The sequence below is a fragment of the Schistocerca gregaria genome, chromosome 7 (assembly GCF_023897955.1).
Source record: "Schistocerca gregaria isolate iqSchGreg1 chromosome 7, iqSchGreg1.2, whole genome shotgun sequence".
In the NCBI taxonomy this organism is placed as follows: Eukaryota; Metazoa; Arthropoda; class Insecta; order Orthoptera; family Acrididae; genus Schistocerca; species Schistocerca gregaria.
The window spans coordinates 56205277-56226093 of NC_064926.1; the positions used below are offsets into that span (position 1 = coordinate 56205277).

A 20817-nucleotide genomic window follows, 5' to 3' on the forward strand; every position below is an offset into this window, starting at 1 on the left:
GGGAACCACAAACATCTCATGACAACGCGACAAGTCAACCGAATCCTCCACCGAGAAACACGTCTGGTACGTCCGCACATGGCATTAGTGACAGTAGGTGCGTCGTAACAGGGCAGTCTCTTACCGACACGGTTAATCTGTACACCTGGTGAATGAGTGAGACTATGTCCTTGTGAGATTTAGGTGATCGTATGAATGTGAATGTGATCACTCTTCAGGAAATGATGAAAACATAATAGTTTGTCACATAAGCTGCAACAAATGAGCGTAACAGTTTCACAATCACACAGTTTCTCCGTGCTCTGTCAAAACATACGTTTTTCACTTTTTTGAATTTCGTTCCGTTTTGGAAGTTTTGGCTCTTGAATTCCTTTGTTGTAACATAGTTCACACAGTTAAGAAGACTGCGCGAGCTGGTAAGTGTTCGAATTATCGCATAGCTTAACAGCTCTTGCATCCAAGTTGTTAACAACGATAATACACAGAAGATTGAAAAAGAAAATTCAGGATGTACTTTATGACGATCAGAAAAGGTAAAGGCCACCGAGAGGAAATTCTAACTTTGCGGTTGATAATGGAAGCAACAGTAAAAGAAAATCAAGAGACGTTCACAGGTCGACCTCGAAAAAGCGTTCGACGACGTAAAATGGTGCAGGATGATCGAAATTCTGAGAAAAATAGGAGTACGCTATAGGAAGAGACGGATAATATACAATATGAACAAGAGCCAAGAGGAAATAATGAGAGTGGTCGTCCAAGAACGAAACCTTCGGGATTGAAAAAGGTGTATGACAGGGATGTAGTCTTTCGTTACTACTATTCCATCTGTACATCGAAGAACCAATGAAAGAAATAAAAGAACGGCTCAGAAGTGGAATTAAAATACAAGGTGAAATGATATCAGTGATACAATTCGCTGATGACATTGCTATACTGAATGGAATTGAAGAATTACATGATATGCTGAATGGAACGAATAATCTATTGAGTACAGAATATGGATTGAGAGTAAATAGAAGAAAGACGAAGGTAATGAGAAGTAGCAGAAATGGGAACAGCGAGAAACTTAACATCAGGATTGATGGTCACAAACTACATGAAGTTAAGGAATTCTGTTACCTAGGCAGCTAAATAACCAGTGACGGACGGAGCAAGCAAAGTATCAAAAGCAGAATAGCACCGGCAATAAGGGCATTCCTGCCGAGAGAAGTCTTCTAGTATCAAAGACAGGCACTAATTTGTGGAAGAAGTTTCTGAGAATGTTCGTCTGAAGCACAACCTTGTACGGTAGTGAAACATGGACTGTGGGAAAACTGGAACAGCAGATAATAGAAGCATTTGAGATGTGGTGCTACAGGAGAATGTTGAAAATTAGGTGGACTGTTAAGGAACGAGGTTCTGCGCAGAATCGGACAGGAGAGGTATTATCTGTGGACTTGAAGGTCTCATTGAAATTGCACTGATCCATTGTGACGATGTGAGAGGCATCTGGAAGTTTCACCAGGTGTTTCTCTGTGTTCTTTATAAATGGTACTAAAGGGAGCTGTAGAGAGCAAAAACTGTAGAGGAAGACGGAGGATACATCCAGCAAATAATTAAGGAAGTAGGTTGCCTGTGATACTTCGACAGGAAGAGGTTGGCAGGGGAGAGGAATTCAAGGCGGGCAGCATCAAACCATTCAGAAGAATGATGACCTCAAAAAAAAAAAAAAAAAAAAAAAAAAAAAAAAAAGTCACACACTTCTGTTGTTTTCATTTCTGAGATATGTCCTAGTGGTATCTCGCCTGCTCTCATTATTCATTGTGCTTACTTGGGACGGTAAAGTATTCTTACCATATGACTTATATTCTATAAGCAGTGAATAGTATGACAACTGTCAAGGTTACAGACAAAGGACAAACATTTCAGTGAGCGGACGGACAGTCAATGCCGAGGACAATCGGAGCTCGTGGCGCAAATTTCCGTAGTTTAAGAATTCTGCGTTGTCGACCTTTTTTTTGGTCATCAGTCTACTGACTGGCTTGATTCGGCCCGCCACGAATTCCTTTCCTGTGCTAAACTCTTCATCTCAGAGTAGCACTTGCAACCTATGTCCTCAATTATTTGCTTGACGTATTCCAATCTCTGTCTTCCTCTACAGTTTTTGCCCTCTACAGCTCCCTCTAGTACCATGGAAGTCATTCCCTCATGTCTTAGCAGATGTCCTATCATCCTGTCCCTTCTCCTTATCAGTGTTTTCCAAATATTCCTTTCCTCTCCGATTCTGCGTAGAACCCCCTCATTCCTTACCTTATCAGTCCACCTAATTTTCAACATTCGTCTATAGCACCACATCTCCAATGCTTCGATTCTCTTCTGTTCCGGTTTTCCCACAGTCCATGTTTCACTACCATACAATGCTGTACTTCAGAGGTACATCCTCAGAAATTTCTTCCTCAATTTGAGGCCGGTATTTGATATTAGTAGATTTCTCTTGACCACTAATGCCTTTTTTACCATAGCGAGTCTGCTTTTGATGTCCTCCATGCTCCGTCCGTCATAGGTTATTTTACTGCCTAGGTAGCAGAATTCCTTAACTTCATTGACTTCGTGACGATCAATCCTGATAAGTTTCTCGCTGTTCTCATTTCTACTACTTCTCATTACCTTTGTCTTTCTCCGATTTACCCTCAAACCATACTGTGTTCTCATTAGACTGTTCATCCCGTTCAGCAGATCATTTAATTCTTCTTCACTTTCACTCAGGATAGCAATGTCATCAGCGAATCGTATCATTGATATCCTTTCACCTTGTATTTTAATTCCACTCCTGAACGTTTCTTTTATTTCCATCATTGCTTCCTCGATGTACAGATTGAAGAGTAGGGGCGAAGGCTACAGCTTTGTCTCACACCCTTCTTAATACGAGCACTTCGTTCTTGATCGTCCCTCTTATTATTCCCTCTTGGTTGTTGTACATATTGTATATGATCCGTCTCTCCCTATAGCTTACCCCTAATTTTTTCAGAATCTCGATCAGCTTGCACCATTTTATATTGTCGAACGCTTTTTCCAGGTCGACAAATCCTATGAACGTGTCTTGATTTTTCTTGAGCCTTGCTTCCATTATTAGCCGTAACGTCAGAATTGCCTCTCTCGTGCCCTCAATTTTCCTAAAGCCAAACTGATCGTCACCTAGCGCATTCTCAATTTTCTTTTCCATTCTTCTGTATATTATTGTTGTAAGCAGCTTCGATGCATGAGCTGTTAAGCTGTTTGTGCGATAATTCTCGCACTTGTCAGCTCTTGCCGTCTTCGGAATTGTGTGGATGATGCTTTTCCGAAAGTCAGATGGTATGTCGCCAGACTCATATATTCGACACACCAACGTGAATAGTCATTTTGTTGCCACTTCCCCTAACGATTTTAGAAATTCTGATGGAATGTTATGTATCCCTTCTGCCTTATTTGACCGTAAGTCCTCCAAAGCTCTTTTAAATTCCGACTCTAATACTGGATCCCCAATCTCTTCTAAATCGACTTCTGTTTCTTCTTCTATCACATCAGACAAATCTTCACCCTCATAGAGGCTTTCAATGTATTCTTTCCTCCTATCTGCTCTGTCCTCTGCATTTAACAGTGGAATTCCCGTTGCACTCTTAATGTTACCACCGTTGCTGGTAATGTCACCAAAAGACAGTTCATAATATTGTAAAAAAAAAAAATGTAGGGCACGAGAAGGATATGAATGCGGCTTTGCCCGCATGGCAGTCCAACACTGTGACCTCTCCACGGCGACACCGTTTCTAATTTAAGTCGGTCTATACCGCACTTGTGATCCTTCAAACGTTCACTACTTCTATTTTGCTTCTTTTTAAAAGTTCAGTACACCTTTTTCCTGTTTCCATGCTTGATCTGTGTTCAGTTTTTGACAGACTATCCACTGAGCCCTCTTTCCACTAAATCTGATTGGGGTGCGATGGAAAGTTTCCCTGTAAGCTTGTCCCGCGACAATGCCAACTGCATCGCGGTACATTCGCTTCTGTATGCAGGCGCCTACGGGAGAATGGCCGTACGCAGCAGCCCGGGTCACCTGATGTGGACTGTGGAGAAAACCAGTCTTCCTGATTTGTTGTTTTATTACAGACGACACCATGTTTACAAGAGAGGACGGCATGTTCAACAGTAGGAAAAGGCATGTTTGTTATGGCTAAAAACTACGCTCCCTGGAGCACGATCCTACCAACACAGTTTCGCTGTGAGTGTTTTGGATAGTGTTGTGAACAATTGTGTAATTGGACCTTACATACTTACGGGTAAACTGAACGGAATCGTGTACAAAACGTTTCTTCAGCATAACCTCTCTCAGTTCCTAGATGAGCGACTGTGCCTTCGTTAGTTGCTGTAATTTCCACATGACGAGACAATTTGTACTCCATGTTTGGTGTCACACTATGTAAAATTTGTATAATAGTAGGTTGGCCACGTGTTGGTGTTCTACGGGCAGAGCGGTCACCGGACCCAACACTAGTGGTCTTCATTTTCTGAATTCATGCGAGGAGCCTATTTTACAAGACTCTTCTCGATATCTGGACCACGTTGCAGCTGCGGGAGTATTAATCCTTACTCATGGTATTCTTTAACGTATAAGGTAATCGAAGATGCGTCACTGCCGACTCTATCGTGGTCAACACTGTTGCAGTCAACACACTATTGCGAACAACACTTGTCAGAGAATAGTAGTGCATTTGTTACGTACTATACTGCATTCAGAAAGAATATAACGAACACACTCTGATGAAAGTGTACGTCTTTTGTGTAAGAGTGCTTTTATCAATCAACGGTTTCTGTTATACATTTTTCTGGATGCCTATTAAGTGTTTTGGAAGTGTATTCACAGGAACAAATGCATTTCTGAAAAAAACAGGAGAGGTCGTAAGTATATAATTACGAGTATTTTGTATAAGCAACCGGAGAACCAAAACTCGCTGAAAATATCACCGAAAAACATCAGAATTTTGTTACTGCAGGTGATCATGCTTACAAGTTCGTTAGCAGTCCCACTTTTACACATACGTACCACTTACCTCAACACCTGGTTCCTTGCATCGCTCTTTGGTTTATAAATCTAGCTAGTGGAGTCTACATTTCTTCACTAATCGACGGCAAATGTGTTACTGATTATAGTCAAATACAGGCATCCGTTTCGTGAATTAATTCAAAGCTAGTTTTTCAGGTTTGAAATAACATTTTGGAATCAGTGGACGAAGTATTCACTTTCCAGTTGCTTCGTTTGAAAGCGTTGTACCATCTAAGAGAGGTTCTTGTGTTATAAAATAGAAACCTAAATAAACCAATAATTATCATAAATAAACATGAATTTTGTAAATTGTTAAACTTCAAGATGTAACTGCAGTCACCTTAAACTAACTTTTTCTTTTTCCAGAATCTGAAGAATCAGATTATGACGACGAACGTGTGGGTTGAACAGGTCAGTGTTTAGTCTCTAAATAATATTTTTTTCTATTTTAAAACTTATAACTTTAACGTATTTAATAAATAATTTAAATAAATTTTTAATACTACTCTGTGAATCGATCGTAATATTTCATTCCAATATATATATAGCAGTTATTGGAGATATGTGCATTAAACAAATTTATGTCGTCGTAATAAATAGAAATAACAGTCGAATGACGAAATTTTTCTCAAAAAAAAGAAAAAAGGTACCTGAGGTCTGTTATTTTAGCGAACGAGCAATGTTGTCACATAAACAGAATTCTGAAGGTGAAAGGAAGCGTCAAGTAGTAACTATTAACTCGAAAAACAAATTTACATAATTAATCTTTTGCTTATTTGCAGGTGCATGTCTTCTGACCTGAAATCTCCGCTCCACGTTAGCGTAGCACGCCGCTAGTAGAATGTTGAGCATTAATTCTCAACAGCGAAAACTTTGCATTTGTGTCAGGCCAATCCAAACGACTACAGAAGTTATCTGGACTGGCCTGACGCATCTAGACTGCCTTTGCCGTAGTCCTGACATTGCTACAATGACCTGCTATCGGTCTCATTGAAATGGCACAGATCTATTGTGACGATGTGACAGGCAGCTGGAAGTTTCACCAGGCGCTTTTCTGTGTTCTTTATAAATGTTTCGCAAGTAAGACGTTTTGCGTGATTTTCAACACGAACTCTTTATTATATCAAGCAATATGCTGCCCACACCATAAAACTTGTTACGTCATTTAATTCGTTCTCCATGTAGGAGTTATTAAAACCCCTGCAACCGTCCAGCGTGAGTTAATCTACACCTCGATTATTGTGTAACCATATAATTCAGACAGTGTTAATTGCTGCAACAACCGATACGCTACAGGTTATTTAACAGGTGTGGCTATTATTGCGCACTGTAACACTGACGTCAATGAAATATTCCGTATGTTTGCAAGTGCGTCATTCGCGAAAACAATGAAAATCTGTACGCAGTGAAGTACATCGACAAACACTAGTTGAATGCCACATATCGAAGCCGTTCTTCGCTTCCTATTTTTTTTCTCTTATACGCACAGGTTTCTAACAATATACATGGCCAAGATAATAACAACAGGGATGTATTATGATGTGGGGCTATATTTAGTATGTAAAACAGCCGAGTCGTTCTGGGAATCCAGGCATATCTGTATTACCATAGTTGGAGTCACGAACAACGACGGTCGATTTTAGGCTTGTTCTGCGTAACTACGTCAGTCACTCTTCAATAGCAAATGGTCGTTCAATAGTGTTCTGAAAGCTTTTCTGTGAATTTCTTAGTCAATGAGAACATTGAAACGTTACTGTAGCAATTTTCATTCCATTTGTTGCGAGCTGTCATCTTCGATAAACTCTACGTAGGCAAGCGAGAGACATAATTTGCCAGATACAAGGTTTCTTCAGGGGCAAAAGCACGTGTATGCCCGTACAGGAACTATCGCTTGGAACCGGAATCAATTCAATACCCGTCAGTGTGTCGACCTGCACGAACCGCAATTTTTCGTGAATCGGACGACAAGCGCCTAAAAGATCACATAGTCCTTTCCAGGGAGGCTATGGAACGGCTTCCAATCATCATCATCATCATCATCATCATCATCATCATCATCATCATCATCATCATTTAAGACTGATTATGCCTTTCAACGTTCAGTCTGGAGCATAGCCCCATTATAAAATTCCTCCATGATCCCCTATTCAGTGCTAACACTGGTGCCCCTTCTGATGTTAAACCTATTACTTCAAAATCATTCTTAACCGAATCCAGGTACCTTCTCCTTGGTCTGCCCCGACTCCTCCTACCCTCTACTGCTGAACCCATGAGTCTCTTGGGTAACCTTGCTTCTCCCATGCGTGTAACATGACCCCACTACCTAAGCCTGTTCATCCTGACTGCTACATCTATAGACTTCATTCCCAGTTTTTCTTTGCTTTCCTCATTGTGGACACCCTCCTGCCATTGTTCTCATCTGCTAGTACCTGCAATCATCCTAGCTACTTTCATATCCGTAACCTCATTCTTGTTGATAAGGTAACCTGAATCCAAGCAGCTTTCGCTCCCATACAACAAAGTTGATCGAAAGATTGAACGGTGCACAGATAACTTAGTCTTGGTAATGACTTCCTTCTTGCAGAAGAGAGTAGATCGTAGCTGAGCGCTCACTGCATTAGCTTTGCTACACCTCGCTTGCAGTTCTTTCACTATGTTGCCATCCTGTGAGAACATGCATCCTAAGTACTTGAAATTGTCCACCTCTTCTAACTTTGTTCCTCCTATTTGGCACTCAATCGGTTTATATTTCTTTCCCACTGACATTACTTTCGTTTTGGAGATGCTAATCTTCATACCATAGTCCTTACATTTCTGATCTAGTTCTGAAATGCTACTTTGCAAACTTTCAATTGAATCTGCCATCACAACTAAGTCAACCGCATATGCAAGACTGCTTATTTTGTGTTCACATAACTTGATCTCACCCAGCCAGTATATTGTTTTCAACATATGATCCATAAATAATACGAACAACAGTGGAGACAGGTTGCAGCCTTGTCTTACCCCTGAAACTACTCTGAACCATAAACTCAATATACCGTCAACTCTAACTGCTGCCTGACTATCCATGTAAAGACCTTTAATTGCTTACAAAAGTTTGCCTCCTATTCCATAATCTCGTAGAACAGACTATAACTTCCTCCTAGGAACCCGGTCATATGCCTTTCTAGATCTAGCCACGAACTACTAAAATCATCATAATTAGAATTTTGTGTCTTCAACCATAAATGTTTCACATTTAAAGTCAAGTACTTCACACACAAACTAATTTGTCAAGAAACTGTTTTATGATCTAAGTTCAATTACTTAAAGAGTTGGAGAGGAGAGGGGAGGAGATGGTCTACTGCAATAACAAGAACTCGTACGTATTATAATGTAGGAGCATCTTTGTCATGGAAAAAGCGCGAATCCTTCTGGAAACGGATACACGTTCCTTATATATGGGCGAGCAATTTATTTTCTACAATTTCTAGCAAAATAAGCTGTTTCATTTTCTTGAGATATTTTGGGGGAGGTCTTTTTTTAAATACAAACGGTAACATTTCAGCAGAATTATCTGCAAAGTTACGAAATACATGAAGGTTTTTTATTCAAACTGGAATGAGTTAACGCCACGTATGATACCTGCAGCGACTTCATCACCAAAGCGGAAGCAGTGACTACATCGTGTACTACTGCGGCAGTTACACTTTACCGTGTATGCTTCCGCGTCGCTACAGGTTACAATGAACGAAACGATATGATCTCCCAAACCTCTGTAGCAAGGCCACTGTTACGAGAAATTCAGCTGGGCTTAGCAGTTTGTAAGCTGGCCATGTGAAATATGTGGAAGAGAGTGTATATGCTTTTCCCGCCTATGTCAGATCCAGCAAAGAATGTTCTTTTCTCCGTAGTACCGTCACTGCAGCTAGATGTACATCTACATCATTCTCCGCTAGCTGCCTGATGGTAGGAGGTTGATGTGGGGGTCCTCCCCACCCGTCTCTTATTGGGTGCCTATAGGATGCTACTTTCTCTGATAGCTATGCAACAACTCAGGAAAATCACATTAATAATTTTTATTACAATAAAGAAGATTGACAATACCTAACTTTGGATTTACCACGAGTTGTCGCAAGCGATGGGCGACATGGGAACAGTCAGTGTCCTTCACAATACAGGGTGGTCCGCTGATCGTGAACGGGCCAAATATCTCAAGAAATAAGTGTCAAGAGAAAAAAACTACAAAGAACAAAATTTGTGTAGCTTGCAGGTGGAAACCAGATGGCGCTATGGTTGACCCGCTAGATGGCGCTGCCGTAGGTCAAACGGATATCAACTGCGTCTTTTTTTTAAAATAGGAACTCCGCTTTTTTATTACATATTCGTGTAGTACGTAAAGAAATATGAATGTTTTAGTTAGGCCACTTTTTTCGCTTTGTGATAGATGGCGCTGTAGTAGTCACAAACGTATGGTGCAAAAGTTTATACGAGCAGTTGGTAACAGGTAGGCTTTTTAAATTAAAATATAAAACGTAGGAACGTTTGAACATTTTATTTCAGTTGTTCCAATGTGACACATGTACCTTTGTGAACTTATCATTTCTGAGAATGTATGCTGTTACAGCGTGATTCCCTGTAAATACATTAATGCAATAAATGCTCAAAATGATGTTCGTCAACCTGAATGCATTTGGCAATACGTGTAACGACATTCCTCTCAACAGCGAGTAGTTCGCATTCCGTAATGTTCGCACAGGAATTGACAATGCGCTGACGCATGTTTTCAGGCGTTGTCGGTGGATCACGATGGCAAATATCCTTCAACTTTCCCCACAGAAAGAAATCCGGGGACGTCAGATCCGTTGAACGTGCGGCCCATGGTATGGTGTTTCGACGACCAATCCACGTGTCATGAAATATGGTATTCAATACCGCTTCAACGGCACGCGAGCTATGTGCCGTCGCTGCACGTCGTGGTTAACGTTTCACATGTGGCTGAACACTTCCTGTTTCCTTAAATAACGAAACTATCCGGCGAACGGTCCGGACATTTGAATGATGTCGTCCAGGATACCGAGCAGCATACATAGCACACGCCCGTTGGGCATTTTGATCACAATAGCCATACATCAACACGATATAGACCTTTTCCGCAATTGGTAAACGGTCCTTTTTTACACGGGTAATTTATCACGAATCAAATATCGTCCGCACTGGCGGAATGTTGCATGATACCATGTTTGTGACTATTACAGCGCCATTTGTCACTTAGCGAAAAAAGTGGTCCAACTAAAACATTCATATTTCTTTTGCATACTACATCTAATATGTAATTAAAAATGTGGGATTCTATTTAAAAAGACGCAGTTCATATCATTTTGGCCTAAGGCAGCGCTATCTAGCGGGCCAACCTTAGCGCCATCTGGTTTCCCCCTTCAAGCTAGACAAGTTTTGTTCTTTGTTGTTTTTTCGTTTGACGCTTATTTCGTGAGATATTTGGGGAAGCTGTGAAGCGTGGCGCAAAAAAACGCAATACATAAAGCTTGTACCAATCGTGCGTTGTCAAAATGACGAGACTTTGTCGCCTAGGGTTAACATCGTTTAATCCACCTTCACAATAGTGTGCTGAGTATTTACAACTGTCTCCGTTTATTAAAGTAACACTTCATACAGACCAATTTAGAACGATTTTTTTAATTGGAACAACAGCTGACATAATTGTGATAATTACCTAAAATTGCCAGTTCTATTAAGGACGATGTCAGAAACTAAACACGCTTGTTCTTCTTATTATAATGGTGTATTGGACCATTTCGCATAAAAATACACAATGATTACTACTAAAAATTAAAACTATATTCTGTCCGAACGAGTCTCGGAAGACACTAACAATATTGGCATGCCGCCGTGTCATTCTCAGCCTCTAGGCGCCACTGGATGCGGGTATGGAGGGGGGGGGGGCATGTGGTCAGCACACCGCTCTCCCAGCCGTATGTCAGTTTTCGTGACCGAAGCCGCTACCTCTGCATCAAGTAGCTCTCAAGTTTGCCTCAGAAGGGCTGAGTGGACAACGCTTGCCAACAGCGGACCGGATGGCCACCCATCCAATTGCTAGCCAAGCCCGACAACTTCGGTGATCTGACGGGAACCGGTTTTCCCACAGGGGCAAGCCCGTTGACACAATGATTACTAGTTTCAGTGAAATTAAGTCGGCATCTTCAGATCATTTGTACAACTTTTTTTTCTTCTGGCCGTGTTGAAAAAAAGAAGACAAACAATTCTGTGCAAATTACATTCCTGGAAATTGAAATAAGAACACCGTGAATTCATTGTCCCAGGAAGGGGAAACTTTATTGACACATTCCTGGGGTCAGATACATCACATGATCACACTGACAGAACCACAGGCACATAGACACAGGCAACAGAGCATTCCCAATGTCGGCACTAGTACAGTGTATATCCACCTTTCGCAGCAATGCAGGCTGCTGTTCTCCCATGGAGACGATCGTAGAGATGCTGGATGTAGTCCTGTGGAACGGCTTGCCATGCCATTTCCACCTGGCGCCTCAGTTGGACCAGCGTTCGTGCTGGACGTGCAGACCGCTTGAGACGACGCTTCATCCAGTCCCAAACATGCTCAATGCGGGACAGATCCGGAGATCTTGCTGGCTAGGGTAGTTGACTTAAACCTTCTAGAGCACGTTGGGTGGCACGGGATACATGCGGATGTGCATTGTCCTGTTGGAACAGCAAGTTCCCTTGCCGGTCTAGGAATGGTAGAACGATGGGTTCGATGACGGTTTGGATGTACCTTGCTCTATTCAGTGTCCCCTCGACGATCACCAGAGGTGTACGGCCAGTGTAGGAGATCGCTCCCTACACCATGATGTCGGGTGTTGGCCCTGTGTGCCTCGGTCGTATGCAGTCCTGATTGTGGCGCTCACCTGCACGGCGCCAAACACGCATACGACCATCATTGGCACCAAGGCAGAAGCGACTCTCATCGCTGAAGACGACACGTCTCCATTCGTCCCTCCATTCACGCCTATCGCGACACCACTGGAGGCGGGATGCACGATGTTGGGGCGTGAGCGGAAGACGGCCTAACGGTGTGCGGGACCGTAGCCCAGCTTCATGGAGACGGTTGCGAATGGTCCTCGCCGATACCCCAGGAGCAACAGTGTCCCTAATTTGCTGGGAAGTGGCGGTGCGGTCCCCTACGGCACTGCGTAGGATCCTACGGTCTTGGCGTGCATCCGTGCGTCGCTGCGGTCCGGTCCCAGGTCGACGGGCACGTGCACCTTCCGCGACCACTGGCGACAAGTTCGATGTACTGTGGAGACCTCACGCCCCACGTGTTGTGCAATTTGGCAATACGTCCACCCGGCGTCCCGCATGCCCACTATACGCCCTCGCTCTAAGTCCGTCAACTGCACATACGGTTCACGTCCACGCTGTCGCGGCATGCTACCAGTGTTAAAGACTGCTATGGAGCTCCGTATGCCACGGCAAACTGGCTGACACTGACGGCGGCGGTGCACAAATGCTGCGCAGCTAGCGCCATTCGACAGCCAACACCGCGGTTCCTGGTGTGTCCGCTGTGCCGTGCGTGTGATCATTGCTTGTATAGCCCTCTCGCAGTGTCCGGAGCAAGTATGGTGGGTCTGACACACCGGTGTCAATGTGTTCTTTTTTCCATTTCCAGCAGTGTATTTGAAGATGGCGATTGAATTTATCTGAAACTATTTACCATTGCGTGTTTTATGCGATATGGAGGAACAAACTTGATCGTGAGAAGAACATCCATGTTTAACCTGTCATACACAGTATATTGGCCACAACATCTTGGTAGATGATTATTACAGTGTCTGTCAGGTTATGAGTTACTTTTTTTATATAGTTTATCACGCCAATGGCAGCACGGAATATCTTGCCGCATTCGTCACAAGTATATCTAGATTCTGAGACAGGATCAGTGGTAGAATTGCGAAGCTTTTTGTGCCTTAATCTGCCTAACAATCTCTCATGGAGCTTCGTCACGATCAGTGGACCACCCTGTATACAATGTCCATGCACGTTATTCACACTCGTTCATAAGTCACTGCTATGGTTAATATCACTACTCTTCTAGGCCTCTCTGCTAATGCCTCTGCTAGTGTCCAACGGCTGGACCGGAAGCTGTGGCTGCAGGAGACGTCAAGCTTCCGCCATACGACCTTCGCTCTGGCGGAAATGTCCCCCGAAAAAAAAAAAAAATACACCAGAAGGGTACTCGTCTCCACCTCCTGATTCCATGAGCCAGATGAAGGAGGTGGCGACTGCTGCGGTGTGGACGGGTCCAGCTCCATCGGAAGGACGAGAGAAGACGCTGGAGGCGAAGGCTCCGTCTCCTTGGGATCGTCCCGCGGTGTTGTGATGACACCCTCGGGCGGCTGCTGTGGCCGCGTTGTCCTCTGGATCCGTGAATCTGGGGAAGATATTCCGAAAGAACATCGTACACATGACGGAGGCGAAGTTGATTTTGATGTTGGCGCTGAAAGCCATCTCGACCTGAAATAAGGTACATGCAAGCGCCAAGACGGCGGACCATCTCGCCTCGCACCCATCGTCAGCTGCTTCTAAAAACCCCGTAAAAGACAACATCATGCGGCGCGAAGCGATACTTGGGGCCTTCTTTCGGCGCCGGATGCTGAAGAGCGTGGAGTAGGCCGAGCAATGTCCGATGGCTGTGCTTTTCGTTGCGCTGGAAGAGTGGAGGATACTTCTGGTACCAGTAGCTTTTGCTCCAATCCCTGCTTCGCTCTCGAATGCAGAATGAGGAGATCGATTGTCGCGAAGCCTCTCTATTAGCTCTAATTGCTCCAAATTTCTCGTCGTGGCATTTCGCGAGATGTCTTTGGGAGGGAATAATATGTTGTTCGTCCCTCCCCGTAAAGTGCTCTCTAGAAATTTCAATAGTAAAACTTTTCGTGAAGCACATCGCCTCTCTTGTTGCGTCAATCACTTGAATTCGTCAAGTATCTCTGTACTGCTCTCGTGCCGTCGAAACGACTTAGTGGCGAAACGCGCCTCTCTTCGTTGGATCTTCTGTAAGTCCTGATTCGTAAGGATCTGAGATGATTCGTAAGGATCTGAGATTTGTGAAGAATACTCAAGAGTCGGTCAAACAAACGCCTTGTAAGCCACTTCTGCCGTGGGTAGGTAATGTTTCCTTAATATTCTTTCTACAAATCTTTGTCTGCCATTCGCTTTTCCTAAAATCTTTATATGTGATCATTCCGTTCAAGGTCGTTCTGTGATAGTCACTCCTAGATATTTTACGGCCAGTTTCTCATCAATAATGTAGTTGTGCAGTAGTGGATACCTTTTTCTATGAGTGCACGATATGTCATATTTATTTATGTTTGGTGTTAGACTGTAAGAACCTGAACCGTTCATCAACACTTTGCAGATTGTTCCGCAAATCGATAGTGCCTTTGGGCGTTGCTACTTTCTTATAGACAAAAAATGGTTCAAATGGCTCTGAGCGCTATGGGACTTAACATCTTAGGTCATCAGTCTCCTAGTACTTAGAACTACTTAAACCTAACTAACCCAAGGACATCACACACATCCATGCCCGAAGCAGTCTTCGAACCTGCGGCCGTAGCAGTCACGCGGTTCCGGACTGAAGCGCCTAGAACCGCTCGGCAACCCCGGCCGGCTCGTATAGACAATCACCTGCAAACAGTCTTAATGACATTCCTATGCTTCCTGCTAGATCATTTACATATATGGTAAATAGTAACGGACTTATTACACTTTATTGGGGTACTCCGGAATCTCTCAACTTTGTTCCGTTAAGAGTGGCGAGTTGAGCTCTGTCTTTAATGAAGTTTTGATTACAGTAGCAAATCTGGTCCGATACTCTGTAAGTTCGTTCTCTTTCTCCTTTTTTTCCGACAACCAGCAATGTCGAATTCCTTCCTGAAGTCAAGGAACACGACAACAAACATACCGCCGGTATCTTCAGCTATGCTGCAATGTATCATACAGTATGACGTTCAATACGAGGGAAATGAGTGGATGCTATACTATAAATTAATGTGACACAGTTCTAAGGACCTATCACTGAATTCCCCATCAGTTCCTTCTGAGGGCTGCACTGTTAGCATTGTTCTTCTACACATGAATCTGAATGTTTCTGAATGCAAGTCCACTTATCGCCTATGTCTGGCGTAATTATGCAGTTACTGGTTCTGTTCACGCAAGATTTGGCTTTAGTTTTTTTATTTTATTTTTTATTTTTTTATTTATTTTTTATTTTTTATTTTTATTTTATTTTATTTTATTTTTTTGCATATCGCGGTAAAGGAAACAAAAGAAAAATTCGGAGTAGGTATTAAAATCCATGGAGAAGAAATACAAACTTTGAGGTTCGCCGATGACATTGTAATTCTGTCAGATACAGCAAAGGACTTGGAAGAGCAGTTGAATGGAATGGACAGTGTCTTGAAAGGAGGATATAACATGAACATCAACAAAAGCAAAACGAGGATAATGGAATGAAGTCGAATTAAGTCGGGTGATGCTGAGGGAATTACATTAGGAAATGAGACACTTAAAGTAGTAAATGGGTTTTGCTATTTGGGTAGCAAAATAACTGATGATGGTCGAAGTAGAGAGGATATAAAATGTAGACTGGCAATGGCAGGGAAAGCGTTTCTGAAGAAGAGAAATTTGTTAACATCGAGTATAGATTTAAGTGTCAGGAAGTCATTTCTGAAAGTATTTGTATGGAGCGTAGCCCTGTATGGAAGTGAAACGTGGACGATAAATAGTTTGGACAAGAAGAGAATAGAAGCTTTCGAAATGTGGTGCTACAGAAGAATGCTGAAGATTCGATGGGTAGATCACATAACTAATGAGGAAGTGTTGAACAGGGTTGGGGAGAAGAGAGGTTTGTGGCACAACTTGACCAGAAGAAGGGATCGGTTGGTAGGACATGTTCTGAGGCATCAAGGAATCACCAATTTAGTATTGGAGGGCAGTGTGGAGGGCAAAAATCGTAGAGGGAGATCAAGAGATGAATACACTAAGCAGATTCAGAAGGATGTACGTTGCAGTAGGTACTGGGAGATGAAGAAGCTTGCACAGGATATAGTAGCATGGAGAGCTGCATCAAACCAGTCTCTGGACTGAAGAGCACAACAACAACAACAACATCGCGGCGCGCACACCAGTAAGTACATTTTAGCGCAAAAAACGACTTTTTTGTCTTTACATTCCATTCCATGGCTCTGAGAAGCGAACGTGCTACTGACATTCTCTAATGCCCCTGAGTCCCAACTCCTCCGTCTTACGCTCCAACCATCACCATTTTACGCTAAAACCAAAGCATTGCTAATGCGATTATTAATATAGCGCTGAGATGTGTAACTTACAAGTTCTTCTACCGTTCATCTGAAACGCCACTCACAGTTCAACGCAGAAATTCATTATCGTAATCACTCATTACATGATGCTAGGACAACGAGATCAAAATCTAAGAATAACTGGAGTGCATTCAATTGATTTTTTTACTTACGTTTTATTGTTTAGGTCTCCTTAACGTTGACCCTGCGTTGTTGCGCATTTCAGGTGCAGATATTGTATTTTAATAGATGACTGCGGAATGTCAAATAAAAATCTTCCATTTTCGCTAAAGCAAACCAACATTATTTCGAAGATACACGGCAAGATTCAATAAAATTGTAATGTTTTGACCGCTTTTGCTGACGATTAAAATAGCACAATATTTATAATAGAAACGCATGAAATACTAATGCTTTTAGTGATCTAATTCAATATTTATTTAATCATATTTTATGTGGAAATATAGCTTATAGGTTTGGCATTTACGAGTAAAGGAAATTTGAACTCCGAATTTGTTCTGAAAGTCTCTGCAGAGATTTACGCTTTAAAGTATGCTTTCTCAAGTTGAGTCTGACGGGAGGCGTGTTAGGGTAGCCAGCGGGGTTCTGCTGATAGCTTTCTCACGATGGCTTAGTGGTTAGCGCATCTGCCCAGTGAGCTGGAGGTCCAGGTTTGAATCCTGGTCAGGCGTAAATTTTCAACTTTCCCCATTGATATAAATCAGTGGCCACTGGCAGCTAATGTGTTTCATACTTTTATGTCTTCATTCATAGTGGTTGCAGAATCAAAATGACATCTGTTCTTTCGGATATGTCCGAAGGAACAAGCTCCACATTTATTTGTTATCATAGTTAGACGTAAGAATATAAATCAATTGTTATGCTATTAAGTAACTATAGGTATCGCAGACAGTTTATCGAAGATAGTCACTTCAGTTATAAGTATTATCCGCTGAAATACAGCGTGAAAACTTCAGCCGAAGAGACTGATATGCAGCAACACTTGATTCTCTGCAGTATAGTTCACGATATAAATTAGTGAACAGATCGGTACACATTCTAAAGCGTTGTACTCCACATGCAAGAATGGCTACAGCAGATATCTGGCTAGAAGATCCGATACCGCGGCACGCCATGACTTCACCACATGTGCCACTTACGTCATGTCGCTTCCAGTGACGTCTACCTAAACAACATCATGATCTGCGACTGTCTGAGCGCACCGCCGCGTATTGCCCTACATTAACTTCTTCCTAGCTGCTGGAAGGTGGCCTCAATATGGTGCTAGAATGTAAAACAAAATACTTTTTCGATTCTGTGCCGACAAAAGCCTATCACATTGGAGACTCCGCATTTTAGCATAAGCACGGTTCAAATGGTTCAAATGGCTCTGAGCAATATGGGACTTAACATCTAAGGTCATCAGTCCCCTAGAACTGAGAACTACTCAAACCTAACTAACCTAAGGACATCACACACATCCATGCCGGAGGCACGATTCGAACCTGCGACCGTAGCGGTCATGCAGTCCCAGACTGAAGCGCCTAGACCGCTCGCCCATACCGGCCGGCTAACATAAGTAGGAAATTATCAGTTTCGCAACTAGTACAATAGCGGTTACAGTTCTACTCTACCTTTTAAAAATCACAGCCTGATACGTACCATGACCGGCTTATCACAAAAATTATCCTGCTTTATTTCTTGGCGGTTTGCTCATACATTGTTTTGTTGTGCACAAACGACGTAATGAGTTCTCGCAGAAACTGATATACTAGGAGAGACATTTCATGCAACCTGATCGGATTATGAAATTGGGCTGGTTATCTTATGGTGAATCAATTATTTTCAGGGCCTGACTTTTTCCCCACCCTGATTGTGTAACTCGTAATACGAACTGTGGTAAACAATGCAGACATCTGCTGGACAAATTCGACACTGTTTAGACGGTAAAGACGGCAAAGGAGCTAACCTAATACTCGATTATAAACGAATAATATTAAGTAAAGGCATGTGCTTCACAATATAAAGTTAAATACGTTTTTAAGTAACCGGTATCAGAAATACTGCAGTGCCTACTATCTTTTATGTGTCCATTAATTGTCAGCGAATCAGTCGCATAAGATGGGACAGTGTATTTCCCTCTAAATAAAATGAACTGTCCATATTTCAGGCAGAATGTCTACACCTCTCTACATTTACGAGCTGACAGACAATAATGTCCCAATGCTTGTCGATTTTCTGTAGGGTATACACACTAAATACACAAATCAAATGAAATATATGTTATACACTTCAGATTCTGTTCCTTTTTGCACGAACAAAACCACAAGGGAGTTAACAGATTCTGTCAAGGAACAATTTATTGAGATTATGCGGGCGTCTTCCGATTAACTGTTTTATGTTTTATTGGTCTGATAGTGCGCTGCTTCAGACAGCGTTACAGTAAGTGACCTTAAATGTATAACCTAAAGTCAGTAAAACCGCTTAATTCGATGGAAGTTGCTCTTCTTGTATCAGCAGAGGACCGTGTGTCGCAACGGGAGCAAAGCGTTCCAAGTGACTGGAAAAATGTGCAGGTCATTCCCTTTTCCAATAAGGGTTGTCGAGCAGACGCACAAAAGTATATTTCACTGACGTCAGAATGTTGTGAAATTTTGGAACGTTTTTTACTGTCAAGCATTATGAAATTTCTTCAGACCGAAAATCTGCTTTGCAGATAACGACAGAAAATTCAGAAACAACGCTCGTGTGAAAGCCATCACGATCCGATGGTCCGCAATACCCGACATCCAGTAAATTCCAGCGTTAAGAGTGATGCCGTTTTCCACGACTTCCAGTAACCTTTCGGTAATCTTCCTGACTGTCACCTAATGAATAAAACGCCAGCGTACAGCGATATAACACCAGGTTCTTTAGTGAACTGAAGAGCTCCTATGAAGCAGAACACGTGATTGTTAACACACGAGTATTCCCCAGACAGAAAAGTAACTTAGGCTATAACCGACGCCAGTGCTATAGCGCGATAACTTTTCACAACATGTACAGGGTGTACAGGCATAAGAGCAGATTTTTGAATACATGGTACATCAATATGTACACACATCTCTCCTCCACTTTTATGTTTGGGCATTGTCTAAAATATAAATCAAATTAACTTTTTACTAACAACTACACTAAGTACACTTTACACACTTTTAACGCTTTATTGTCGATTTTATTCACTCACTGTACCACTTTGACTATTTACACTTCACTGTTTCTTTTTATTCACTCACTGCAGGACTTTTTCGTTTCCTCCCTTCATCACTGATAAGAAACTGATGCTCGAACCCACGGTGGGTCTTGCTTTATGCCCCCCTACCAATTGGTAGCCCCACCAGAGGCGAATTTCACAAAGTATCAAAACGGCTACGAATGCTCCACAATGTTCCAGAACATTCCACAACATTCGAGAGTGTTCTGGAGTGTTTCACAATAATCCAGGATGTTCCAGATGTTCCCAAAAATTCTGAATTTTTCCCGAATGTTCCAGTCCATTCCCGAACGTTCCAGAACATCACGCATCATTGTGGAACACTCTAGAATATTCTGGAATGTTGTGGAATTCTCTAAAAAACTATATAATGTTCTGAATTGTTCTAAAATACTCTCGAATGAACTGCAAATTTCTAGAGGGCGAAACTTTCCGTCCCTTATATCTTCAATAGTACGCCCTTCAGGTAGAAATGGCAACCTTCTTCATCAATGAGGAATAGAGGGCTACCACACTATGTGACTCCATTCATCATACCGGGAATCGTTTCTGAGTTTTAGCTGCATGTACATTGTACACTTTCTTTTAAAATATATATGCATTGATCAACTTATCACTTGATGCATACAAAATGCAATTCTCTCGTACATTTAAAAATATCTTTCACTTATATTTCTGCCTAATACATTGATCACATAGCTGGCCTACCATGATCGCGAAATGAGGCTCAGCGGTACTGCGCTTCACTGTACATTCCTGGGCGTGGCTACGCCGCTGTCGCTCATTCGTCGATGCGGTTTGTAGCGACTATAATTTCCGGTGTTTGTGTGCTAGGTGCCAACCTTGCTTCGGCATCTCGCTCTTCAGAGGACTCTACAACCTGAGTCTAGACATTTGCTGCTACATAAATCTGGGAACCTAGCGACGACTCGTCGAATCCATACCTATGCAAAATCCCTGCTGTATTGCGTTCCAAAGCTGGACCGACATAATTTTAGCAGGTGGTCAGTGATGATAGCCTTAATGACTCATCGCTGTATTTCCCTACAATGTTTCCTGTATAGTCGTCAGACGGAAAAACCATCTGCTGATCGGATTCCTTGGGCTCCATGTTGCCTTTATCG

At 42.4% G+C, this 20817-nt stretch overlaps 1 protein-coding gene across 1 annotated transcript in view; it reads left to right on the top strand.

Annotated features, from left to right (window-relative positions):
- The window catches only part of LOC126281519 (acetylcholine receptor subunit alpha-like 1), a 950196-nt gene that overhangs the window by 742567 nt on the left and 186812 nt on the right, over window positions 1-20817 (top strand). Inside the window, exon 3 of the mRNA XM_049980559.1 lies at window positions 5426-5470. Within this exon, the coding sequence (XP_049836516.1) occupies window positions 5426-5470 (45 nt within the window). The remainder of the gene's footprint in view (window positions 1-5425; window positions 5471-20817) is intronic.